General features: G+C 39.5%; 1 protein-coding gene across 4 annotated transcripts in view; it reads right to left on the reverse strand.

The window, feature by feature from the left end:
- COL4A6 (collagen type IV alpha 6 chain) overlaps positions 1 to 13,395 on the reverse strand; it is a 141,924-nt gene that overhangs the window by 51,915 nt on the left and 76,614 nt on the right. For all 4 annotated transcript variants that reach the window (XM_029996536.2, XM_029996537.2, XM_029996539.2 and 1 more), the window contains 2 exons: positions 3,038 to 3,172; positions 843 to 887 (listed from right to left, as the gene is read on the reverse strand). In XM_029996536.2, coding sequence (XP_029852396.1) covers positions 843 to 887; positions 3,038 to 3,172 — 180 coding nt within the window. The remainder of the gene's footprint in view (positions 1 to 842; positions 888 to 3,037; positions 3,173 to 13,395) is intronic.

The raw sequence follows: 13,395 nt of genomic DNA on the forward strand, positions 1-13,395 counted from the left end.
AATGTTAAATTTCTAAAGAATGAAAGAAACAAACAAAAAAATTCCTGATGGTTAGGGAAAGTGGTTACCTACCCCTATCACCTGGAAAATGTAGCAATTATCTCTTTCCTGTCTTAGGTATCTGAAAGGCTCAGGTCTAAACCAGAACTAGCACCTAGTGCAGAAGCAAGGATTGTCTGGAGGACCTCAGCTCTAATTATTGTTTTCTTTCACGTCATAGCAAAAGAAGATTGAGGGAGACTTGATAAGAGTTATCACATACAAGAAGGCTACTTCAAAGTAAAAGGGAACAATCTGGTCTCTGTCCATGATGAGTAAGATGAGAACTAAGAGGTTTAAACTGCAGAAAGAAAGACTGAAGTTAGGCATTGGCAAACCTTTTCTAACAGAGAAGTTAAGAGTCTCCATCATTACAAGGTTTTAAGAATCGGTTAGGAAACACACACTAAAAATGGCCTGAAGCACAGCTGATCATGCCTGTTTGACTGAGGTCCCTTTCAATTCCATAAGTCTATGATTTTATGATATGGTGTTTTCTAGACATGGTGCTAAGAGAACATGGTGCTGAAAGAAAAGCTTATCAATGATGCAGTGGATCCCCATGTAACTCGGGCTCGCTTCCTGATACGTATCAACTTCCTATCATCCCATAATAGGATCCAAACCTCTTATAAAACAGCATGGGATCAGCAGGTAGACTACCAAACACTGCCATTTCCCTCCAGAGAGAAGCAAGCACTTGCAAGATACACTATGCATGTGTTAGGACAGTTTCATTGTGCTTACATGCTTTTGACTGTGACTAACATTCTGGTGATTTGTATTTACATATGCAAACTTACTGGGATCCCATTGATGCCTTGAAATCCTGGAACTCCCATTGGGCCCTGGAGAAAAAGAGTACTTATTATATTTCACTTCATCAATCTGTATATTTCAGTTACCTGTAAGATACTTTTCACTCCAACATTTTCAGTCTTGGACTTTAGCTTTCAAAACCAAGAGGGGCAAACTATCTCATGCAGATTCTTTCTGACCACAGGGGTCAGTGAAGATAGGAACTGAGCATCAGAGATTGACTGGATGCCAAATGAGTGTTTCAGGAATGTTTTAATCAGGCAATTTAAAGTAAAAATATAATCTTCTACTGTACATCTGGGGAAAACAAGATGCCAGGAAAATAAACAGTCCAGTATAAGATTAACTCTCAGTGTCACACTTGACCTTCCAAGAGTTTCAACAGGACTTAGGGGTTTTTCTGTCTGTGCTTGGATAGCACCACCCGGAGATGTGCAGACCACAGTATTAACTTCAGACCACCTCTGGCTAAGTTGCAAATAATTACTACTTCGTTGGTTCTACTGCTCTGCTCTGAACAGTAGCAAAAGAGACTGTGTAAGCAGAATATCCAGCCTAAACTGCTCGTGCTTTGGAAAGGTAAAGTATATTGCTTCCACGAGGGATAAAGAGACAGAATCTTATTGCATGTTGATATTGCATATGTATCCATTTCAATGGATAGAAACAGCAGTTCTGGAGTAAATAAGGCATTTTTTCAGTGCAAGGAAATTGGTTCCAGTCGTTAAAAGCCAGTTCCTAACCTGGTTTCTGTGTCTTCCAAAATCCGGGTTTAATGATTTCAGTGTTATCTGCTAGAATTATGAAAATGCTATCACGCATATCAGCACTCAGTCCTTGTTTTGAATCCTCCATTGCCTTTCAGATGAATGCAACACCAAAGCAATGACCTTCATTGTCATTATTTTCAGTTTACTTGGTTCTTGTCTTATAAGAAAGGGTGACTAGAACTCCAGCATGTTGACTAATATTAAATGAGAAGCGGGTGTAACTACAGCATATGAAAGTACAATTGAGCTAGCTTTCATCTAGCTAGCTCACCTGTCAGTAGCTGGGAAAACATGGAAGACAAACTCTGCTCTGCAGGTCCTGATACCTAAACCAACTGTCTTTGTCTTATTTGCACACATTACCTGAGTACCTTGCATCAAGTAGACTGGTAAGATGCTCTGGGATAGTCCCAGAACGCAAGCCCTTGTCCTGATGTCCCAGACTTCCTTCAGATTTTAGAAACAAGGCACAGCAGGACTTCCTCTGTCTTTTAAGCTTGCAAGCTGTTGTCCTTGAAACATTCCTTTTGTCCAACCACATAGGCGTGACAGTAGGAATCTCATCCCAGTCCTTGCATCAGACAATATCAGACTTCCCCATTTTATAATCCACTACAGAACCTCTGTCAGGCTATGTGGTGGGAGCATATACACAGCTCTGGCCTATGCAGTGGGACTCAATGAGCCCTCTGCATGCAACCCAAAACTCATGATGTAAACACATGCCTGGTGCACAATGCAAACTTAAGATGAACTATCCACATGTACCTACTTTTTATTACTGAAAGTATTGGTTCATATTTTCATTCATTCTTTTACCTAGCTCCAAACTCCCCTGTTGATACTTCTTTCCTAAGAAGAGACAGCAGAACAGATCCTAAGGACATTAAGACATTTCTGTTTGCTGTTCTGCCCATTCTTGCACACTGCATTCATTGACACCCACACCTTATGGGTTATTCCATTTAATATGACACAGTTTATAATATTCTTTCTGTTATAAGTAACTTTGCACCTGCAAAACTGAATTGCAGGTTTCATTTAGTGCCCATTCCTTTTGCTTTGCTAGACACCAACTCAGGATCTTCTACACAGAAATCAGCACCAGGTCTCTCTAAACGTAGTGTGGTAACACCCATCTATCCCTGAGCATGTGAAGTGAAATACTATATGCAACAGCAATACTAATTTGGCTACGGTTCATCTACCAGGATGGCTACAATGTTCAGCAGCTTTAGGAACTGTACTCTCATTCAAAAATAAAAGCAGGGGATTCTCATAAGACACTAACGAGATGCAGTTGTGTTCTTACCCCTGGGCAGATAGTCCAAGATTATCGTTATTCATTCAAAAATATATACAAGGCCATAGATCTATTGCAGGGGCAGAAAAGTCACTGTTGAGCCTACCTTGTCACCTTTCTGTCCAGCTGGTCCAGGGGGGCCCACTGCTCCTCTCTCACCTTTTGCTCCTGGCAAACCTTCTGGGCCAGTAAATCCAGGTGCACCTATCGGTCCTTGAAGCCCAATCGGTCCTGGTCGACCCTAATATACAACAAAAAATAAGTCAATGCACCATGTTTACAAACTCCTTTGCAATTACTCTATCCAACTCAATCTGCAATCCAATTTGATACCTCTCAGGGTAGTTAGGACATCCCAAAGTTTTTCCTGTACATTCTGAGATAAAGAGTTTTTAGAAGTTATTTCAGGGAAGTCATGAGTAATAGTAAGAAACCTCCCCATTTTCCTGGAAGATTTATTACTACTCATATTACTGTAGGAAGGAACAGGGGAAGACAACAGTGTTTTGAGATCAAACTGACTGCTGCTTCTTGAGTTTGTAGCTGTATTTCCAAGCTGTAAAGTGCAAAAAGATTTTGCTTATGCTTTAGATCAAGCACAACAAAAAGATAACACAAGATGCAAGAATTGCATGGGTCACATCCAGTCAGAAAGCATATTTTTAGAGTATTTGAGACTAGTACAATGGTTGGCTCAAGATTGGGATTATTTCCACTGTGCTCTCCTAGTTAGCTTATAGACGGGGTGTGGATTTTGATTTCTCGAGCACAAAAAGAAGGGTGCAGTGACTGAGTATTGCCCGAAGATGGCAGCCTTTTCTACAACTGCAGAGATTCATAGGTGACTGATGAACTTTCATTGTTCTATCACTACACTGATGTCCAGAGTAGTCTTGTACTTGTTTCTGAAACAAGCCAATGTTTAAAAAAATTTGCTGTAGGTGCTCTGATTTTTTATCAGCCTCAGAAACTGCCTCTTGGCAGCTGAATGCTTAACACAGAGTTTTGTGTTAACATTTTTGTACTTTTCATTTGGTTCATTTTGAGACAATCTGAAAGAGATCAACAGAGTCTAAGGTCCCAAAGTATGAGTAGAAAATGGCAGTTTACGGCTATGCTTTCTACTGGCAAGACAGACAGTGGATTACATGAAGTTATCCATGCAAAGGATCAAGCCTTACATTAAAAGATATGCAATGGAGGAGGAAGTAAAAAAAAAAAAAAAAAAAAACCTTCTCCTTTCAATTCTCCTCTACACTCATGCGCATTGTAGTGTGTTTCCCTTCTATTTCCCTAACTCCTTAAAACAGCAGAAGGAATGCAGCTCCCTGCTGCAAGTGTTTTAGTAATCTCAGCTGGAGACATACAAAGTCCTGACTCCATGCCTTGGCAGGTAAAAGACTTTACAGTTAATTTAAAAATGCATTTTTACATGTTAGTAATCAAGCAAAGTGAAACAAACTGTAATTGATTTTAAAAATTCTATTTCCAGAATCATTTTTAGTACCTGTTTAGGCTAAAACATTTTGTCCCATATTCCATGTTTCTTCACTAACTGGAGCAGTTTTCTTTTAAAGTGCAGCAGTTCCCCCATGTCACTCTTTCTGTTGTGGTTGTTTCATCCTGGCCTTTTAACTGAGGTCAAGTGCATGTTTTATATTCCATACCTTTTCTGTCTAGACACTGTCCATACCATGCACTTCCAGAGGCACAGACTCCCATCTGAAAAGGCTTTTCTGTTGATTATTTTTAGCTTTCTTCTCTCTGGGCTAATTATCAATGGAATCCTTTATATTGGGAACCATATTATCGTAACATTAATCCACAAATCTTCAGTGGTCCTTGGCAACCGTACACAGCAAGGAACATGTTATGAAAATCACATGCTTTGCTCTCACTTTCAGTCTCAGCTTTAACTTTAATTTCCCATAGTCACAAGCTATGCAGAGTCTTTCAGGCAACATCTCACTTACAAGATATGGGTTGTGGACTGTTTACCTCAAGGCAACACAGCAGTGGAGAGACATACCCTAAAAATGGGTGTGTTAGTGTTATAGCCAGCCACCACCCACAAAAGCAACAGCATCCAAGAGTCCACCAAGGTTTCTAGAGAAAACACTGTGAATTCCTCACTTAATTGAATTGCTAACACTTCTGTATTCAATTAGTTTGATTGCCTGGTTAATGACAGTGTTTCACAATGACTGGAACTGATAGGAATTAAAATTTTAGGAGGCTTTTGTTTTGCTCTGTTGCAGGTCACTTTGAGAAATATATCCAGATGAGACAGTAAAGACCAGTAACTACATGTTCTGCTTGTGTTCGGTTCTGCAGCTCTCTGACAGAAGAATTAAATGTGTTCTCTGTGATTTCAGGGCCCATAAGTAAAAAGCTGTCTTTTGCCTTAGTGTCCTACAAGAAAGATTTTAACAGCACTTGAAGATTTTGTCCAGTGCCTTAGAGTGTCACTAAACCATAAAGACACAGTAAAGTGCTTCTAATCTCTCTGATAATGTGATTATGCCATGATAATCAGGCTCTCAAGAATTCCTACTGTTTCTTTTTTGAAGTCTATGTGGATGGAAATCATGTTTTCTATGCTGAAACAAAGGACTTGCCTCCACTGCTAAAAAAGCAGCATTTTTCGTTATTCAGTAGCACTCCCATGAACTGTCCCAAGATAAAAACATTATAAAGAGCAGGCATTGTGGTGTGCAGGAGCAATTCCAGGATAAAAGCAAAATGAAGACTCAGGTTTTACCACAAGGTAAACTTACAGCATTCAACACCAGGTGGAACTACTGTTTGACCTCAATGAGTTTACCTTATGGCAAAAAGTTAAGTGCCTAGTCTTTACTGTGCTTTGACATCAGGATTGCTCTTGCTTATCCAAAGGATAAAAAGAATAACACATCTCTCAGCAGTGAAGATGAGCTTAAACATAAAATGTGGATTATACCAAACAGAAACTACAGCGAATGAACAGACCTCCCTATTTTCAATCTCTATTGTTCAATATATATAGTCCAGTAGCCTGTAGAAAAGCCATTAGTAATTAATGCAAACAGTATCATTTTGGTTTCCTGGCTGCATGCCAACTGTTTTTAAAAAGATGAAAAACTATAGAATGCTCGTAACACCAAGCAAGGACAAAGTCTATGAAATTACTGTCTTGTGAATGTTTTCTCAAATGCCCACTAGAATTTCATATATTTGAAAACCACGACCTGCATTCTCAAACATATTCGTGCACCAGACTTTTACTACACAAGCAGCACTAAATGAGATGCCTGTCCCTCTGTGATGAACATGATGCTGGTAAAAAATGGCATTATTTCTTGATATGCTATGGCATTTCCATAGATAATTTCAGGATTTTGACCAAGTTTGTCACAAATTCAATGTGAGTCATATGCATCTCTGTTATGTGCTTAGCCATTGCAAACCATTAAAAATACAGAAATGTCTCACATATTCAGGTTTCCATTCTCAACGTGTGGTAACCAAGAGGAAAAAATGGCTGGGATAGGAACCTCCCATTGCTTCTGAATCACCACACTGCAGAAGGTGCTAAAACAAAATGGCCTGAAAATATAATTTGCTGACAGTGTCTTTCAAGATGGAAAAGGTTCTGCAACATGTGCCTGCTTCCCTCCACCCTTTTAATTCACCTGCATCCCAGGGTGTCATGAGGAAAGGCCAGTATGGTGGGTAATGATGGGGCCTCTCTACTGCTACACAATCAAATACATCACAGTTTCTCTATTGTCCCTACCCCTTTTGCTAACTCTAATACCCCACATAAATTTTCGCCCACTGAAGCAGAGCTGCTACACATAGCATTGCAAATTCCAAACATTCTTTTTTTTCCCATTGCCTCTGTGAGGTTGGAGAATAAAGTACAAATCTATTTTATTGGTCGCTGTGCAAAGGACCACATGTGGCAGTGGTATGGAACCACTGGACATATCCCTTATTTCAAGGACAAAAAAATAATACAAGTGCTTATTTACTTGGGGGACAGTTCTACTAGCCTCACTCACTGCCAAATACTAGCTCAGGGATTCATCAGCAAAAAGGGATACTGGAACTCGCAAAGTGAGATAAGTTTAACAGAACTAGTACTGATCAGGTAGGGAGGAACTGATCCCTACTTCAGTCAGTAAATTCGTAGTCTGCCATATTACAAGCAGCAAAGCATTATTATTATTTTTATAAGCAAAATTAAGGTCCGGTGTATGAAAAGAGCAACTGAATTTAAAAACGTTCATGTTTTCTCAAACTAACACATAGTTCTTTCTCTATGAGAATTCAGTGACCACATTTTGAGTAAGGGTCTTACTCACGCTCTCTATTTCTTCATCCATTTTATCCCCCATAAACAATGTTTTATCGGCACAAAAAATTGCTAGTAACAAAGATTTACTTCACAAACAAATGCTTTGGAGTCTGAAGCATCTTATACTCGGTTGATTACATTAGGGCAAACCAAAGAGCCAACCATTAAACCATTATGGCCCTAAAAACATATGTTCTCATATACTGCATACCCTAAGAAGAATCTAGCCCAAAAGTTTCAAGGAAGATCTATGTACCTGATTCCCATGTTCTACAGGATAGCCTGTGCATGGACTGATCCTTTGAGATGCTCTTTCATGCAGGCAAATGGCATTAGCCATTTAAATCATGGCCATTCTCTCTGATCAGGGATGCCACATTAGAAAAGGGGATGCACGACTTGCGCCAAACTCAGATGAAGTGTCTGTAAGTGATTTGTTGATGCAAGGCAGCAGTGTCCATTAGTGAGTAGCATGACCTTGGGCTAACCACTTCTACTTTCTACCTCCATTTCCTCCCTTCTCCTCTTCAGTCTGCCCTGCCTTTGCTGCAGGATTCCTGCAGCAGCCGTTATCTCTTGCTGGATAGACAGTGCCTAGCACAAGAGAGTCCTGGTCTCAACTGGGGCCCCACAGTTCTACAGTAATAATAATAATTACTGATGAAAAACCCTTCACTATTTTCCTAAATTACAGGTCAGGTATCCAGTGCCCTGCTCACATTCCAGAGTGAGTAATTATTTTCCCTACTGAAAAATGCTTTGTACTTTTAAAGAAAATTATTCTTCAGTTTTTCTTCTAAAAACTTAGGGAAAGTCTTGTTCAAAATGGCTTCTTTATTTCTGTCATATAATTTACTGTTCCTCTACACAGCTTTTCACCCACACAGCATGAGATGAATACACAAAACTGTATATACACACAGAAATAAAGGACCAGAAAAAACATCCTGTGCAACAATCCTACTTCATTCAGCACCTTCCCAAAAATCTCAAAGTTTTTTTTTTCTTTGTTGTTCTCTATTTTTTAAGGAAGGATATCAGGGTAATAATTTTTTTAAAAATTAATTTTTAAGAGACAAATTATTCCTGTACCATGTGAAATTCTTTAAAATCATAATTCATTTTAGAAGTTTTCTGTTTATGCAAAGCAGCACTTGGCATGCTCACACTGCAGACTGTCAAGGCTGCTCTGGTCATCTCAGGAGCAATCTTTTAATGTAGTAATGAGCAACTGCAGGCAGTTTCTCATAATAATTTCCAATTTTAGTTCATGTGATAAACTCTATTTTCAAAAATACTTCTGTTATTTCCACTAAGCCTGACTAGACATGAACGCAAGTAGAAAATCTAGGTGATTAAAAAATGTGTGTGTGCATATATGTATGGTTTTATGCCCTATTTTTAAATGGCTTTAAAAAAGATCAATGAAATTTGATTCCATAAACCATTTGCTTCTTGAATCCTGTATTTCAGTAACATAAAGTTGCAACAGAAGGTTTACCACAGTATAAATACAGAACTGCATATAAACCCTGGACATTAAAAAAAAAAAAAAAACAAAAACAAAAACAAAAAAACCCAAAAAAACCACTTTATTTTTAAATTGGATATTTAAATCTCTGAAAAGTTTGTTCTTTAAAATATTCAATTTCCAGTTAAAAACTTTCATGGAACATCCTGATCCAATCAATTCCACATATTTGCTATTTCTATTTATAGCACACAAAGAGACCACATATTGTCGCCTTTTTCCCCACCATGGACAATGCCTGGAGTGACTCAGTGTTAAATCTAAGTAATTATTCCATTTTATACTTCATAACCTTTAAAGAAACTACTTTTTTTTAAAAAAGTAAGACAGTCAAAAAGGATGACTTTAACTCAGATTGCTTTTTTGCTTTGATGTACTGAAATGTCCAAGTTAGATAAGAAAGTAAGAGCACATGGAAAGGCTCCAGACCACAGAGAAGACAGATAACATGAAAGTAAGTGAAAGTCACTTGTGGGTTGTAACATCTGTGCGAGATGCGCCGGCTAGGCGATAGCCTTCCTGCGCTGCACTCCAGAGAGGAGGGGATCCACGTGTGACACTGACTGTCATACAGAATGACGGGCACTACAGAAATATAAAGATATTATTTGTGTGGATTTTTTAAAATAAAGAACAAGTAGCAGGATTTATGAAGCATAGTGATGTCTTATGTTGTATTTCAATTAAATGAATAACCGTTGTATGAAAATCATGAGTTAAAGCTTATTTTTAAGGAGCTACACTATGTATCTGAATAAAATGTACTTGTCTTTTCATAATCATCACTCAGAATTATGCCTTCATTTCGGCAGAAACTATGTGAAACAGTTATCAGGGTTTCCAGAGACTACAGATACTGATGAATTGTGTCCCAGAGTATCACTGCAGCAAAGGTGATCACCCCTGAATCCCCAGCTTAGCCACTGTTTGTTTAAGCTAATTGGCCATGAGGCTCAGGTGATATACAGTCATCTGAGATGAGCTTTTTGCTACCTGCCACAGCAAAAAGGTTTTTTGCTAGCTTAACTGATATCTTTAGGGCCTTTTTGTGTTTTAAACTGGAAGGACAATGCTAGGTTCATACACAAATGGAGAGCAATTCATGCAGACAGCGTACGAGACTGGCAACTGGCACTACTCCTCTGAAATCATGCATCTATTTAAGCCTGACTTAGAGGCAACTGAGGAAATGAGGCATGAAGGAGGAGGTGAGTAACAGTAGGCAGGAACCCCTCCCACATCTCATGGAGCTCTGGCATTACATTACACTCATCAACATTCCAAAAAAATAGGACTTATATTGAAAGGATGGATTACACGATTATGAAATCTTAGCAAAAATTTTGCAGCAAGTGAGGTCTAACTGACTTCAATTCACTTACAAACTAAGCATTTTTTTATTTAACAAAAGAGTATAGTAGAGCCAAAGGTTTGAATGGTTTATGAGATTTTATGGTCTTTTGCAACCTCAGTTCATCTTCTCTCCCTCAAGTCTTTGGTGCCTAATCTCTAAAAAATGTTTTAGAAAGCCTTTACAGTTCCCCGACCTGTTCACATAGGACAGCAGCTGTCATAACATTTTCCTGCCCTTTACTGAGGGAAGGGCACTTCAGAATATTGTGTACATCTCTTGACAGCAGCACAAGTCCTGAGCTGAATTTTAATACAAAAGAATTAGTTATTTCAGAAGAAAACACAGGGTTGCTGTAGGACTTCTCTCCATTTTCCTGATGGCCGTACAGGAAAGTAGACAAGGTAGCACATGCAAAGCATTTTTTTTCCCCAGAATGCACACATGTCGTCTCTGGGGAGAGCACGGCAGTAGAAAAGGACCAAATAATGACTCCTCAGCAGTCAGTCCCCAAAACAGGGGATGGGTCGAAGGAAAAGAGAGGGTCATAGCCCCTGACTCTACTGGCTTTGGTTGCAGGGCTTTTCTCTAACCAGACTGATCTGCAGATGCCACTGGTTCTATTGCCAACTACTTTTTGCCCCTTACAGGCCAGTAAAGCCTTTTCGGTGATACAGAACAGCAGGTATCTACATCACTATTGCTCTAGCAAAGGATCAGCTAACTGGTTACAATTAGTTTTCATGTTTATTGAAAACTGTGTAAATGAAAAGAATAATTGAAATTGCTTCATTCCCGAGTAACCCATAGCGACATGCTGCACACAAGTGTGACCTGCAAAGGATGGCAGCCCACAATTACTGCCAGCTTCACTTTGCTTTCTTCTTCTTCAGCCTTACTATCCTTACTTCTGGCAGTGCTTTTATTGTCCTCAGCAATACTTTGCAGTCTGCTTTTACATTTTGTGTTTAAAGTTGTCTCTTACTCAATAACTTGTTTGTTTCAATCAGACAATCAAATGGGATCACTTGGGTTTATCTCGTATTTTAATCGTTTCTATCTGTTGCTTTTCACATGACAAACAATATGGATGAACTTCAGACACACACTGGGGTTTATTAACTGAGCTTATACAATTTCCAAGACCTGGCTACAGGCCTTGCAGTATGTACTGTGTATATATATACAATATGTATGCATATATATAGTCTCTCCAACAGATTTGCTAAGATCAAGCATACTATTTTTCACAAACCATTTAAAGGGGTTTTACCTAACTCATTACTGAGGAAGATACCACATTAATTATAGATATTAGACAAGTCCCTTGGGAAAAACTGATATTGAATCATAATGACTTCACGGGCAGTCACATCAGGACTGCCCATAAAACCACAGCTTCTGACTCTCCTTAAGATACACCCTACAATACACAACTTTTTCAGAGATCTGCTATGGGCTCATGAGGGAAGAAGAGCATGCAGTGTTATGTTATTTTCCCTTCCACTTATCCCCAGCACCCTACAGAACAAACCAAAAAAGCCCGATGTGCTTCTGAAGAACTGTTTAAGTGAACAGCTACAATGAACTTTTTGCTACCTCCCCCTCTGGCTGGCATTTCCAAGCTGCCTTCTTCATGGACTAAAGTGACAGAAGATTCATTGTTGCAAAAAAATGTTGTCAGTAGAAAATTAGCTGTATTGAGTAGTGTACTGAACAAGTGAAATCTTGCCAGAGTCAGGCCTGTTAAGACTATTAAAGGGACATTGTATCTAGAAAGGCAGGGAGGGTTCAGCCACATGCTGAAGCCAAACAGACTCCAAACCTCCTCGGGGTCTGCTGTGTCCAGATCTGTTAATTTGCTTTGGGCTCCTGTCCAGTTCTTTCTTTTACAACAAACCCAATTTTCAAATTTCTAATTCCCCTTGCAAGCAAAGGCTGTGAAAAGTTAGTGTTTCCTCAGAGACAGAACAGGGATGTGGGCAGGGATTAGATCTAGCAGGAAGAGACTGCCCATACCAGCATTTCCCAGCACAACTATTCCTTAGCAGATAGGATGGTTTCATCTTCCCTGTTGCACTGAGGGGCAGAGCCGCTGACTTTCATGCATCCCACAAAGGCACTGGCTATGAAAGTCCAGGCTGTGCACTGAGAAAGCAGCAGCGCAACTCTCTAAGAAGCAAATGAGGGGGAGGAACTGCACATCTCAGCGCGCAACTCACTCTTTCACACACAGAATACTCTGTCCATCAGCCTCTACAGCAGCCAACGAGAGCTGAGGGATTTTGAAAATGGAAGACTGAGATGGGAAGGAAGGAAACAGGGAATTGGTAATAAAAAGGTCAAAAGAATGTCTCTGCTGGCTCACAATTTCTAATACTACATTATAACTACATTTGACTACTTTTTCTGCCTGGGAACTGGAAATCAAGCGCAGTCAAGACATGTCCTGCTCCCCCAATAACACAGAGATAGGGAGATAACTCAGAGACAAGGAATAGACCCAGAAGCATGAGACAAAGAGACTGAAAAGCAGTTACATATCAGTGGATGATACACAGTTTTCCATTTCCCTCATGCTGTGGGAACAGAGAGTGTCCTTTTGCACCAGAACTTCCCCAAACATGACATTCAACCAGTAAAGGAAGGAACGAGGATGAAGAAACCAGTAATGAAAAAACAAAGGTTTGAGGTTTCCATGCATGGAAACAGTTACAGAGCTCTGGTGATCACTTACCTTACATGATGCCTTCTTGGCCTTTCTAAAGGGCCTCATGCTAGAGACAAAAAATAGCTCATGAACCTTTTAGAGAAACTTTGCTCACTGGAGCTATTTATTGCAGTTTCAGCTACAGATAAGCTATTCCCAGCTTTAGTTTCTATCAGCAGCTAAACTAAGTTCCCAGACTATTTAAATCCTGGCAATTGTCCTGGGGAACTCATATCCACAAGATGCATCTAAGACCAGCAATTTAGGAGTATTTTTACAGAAACAGCCACACAGAGGAGAACAACGCGGAGATGTACAAGAACAGTTGCAAAAATGTCAGTTAAACACTTCTAGCAAAGATTTAATGCCTCTTGCACTTCTAGAGAGAAACAACCCACTAATCAACAAGAGCCAGGAAGAAGTTAAAGGGTACTAGTCTTTAGGACAATTATTTCGTGCTCACCAGCTGGGTTCCCTGCTAAGCACTGGAGTGGAGAGGCAAGATCCTGCCCCAGTTTTTTTCCAGGCTAGCA

The sequence above is a fragment of the Aquila chrysaetos genome, chromosome 21, assembly GCF_900496995.4.
Source record: "Aquila chrysaetos chrysaetos chromosome 21, bAquChr1.4, whole genome shotgun sequence".
Taxonomy (NCBI): Eukaryota; Metazoa; Chordata; class Aves; order Accipitriformes; family Accipitridae; genus Aquila; species Aquila chrysaetos.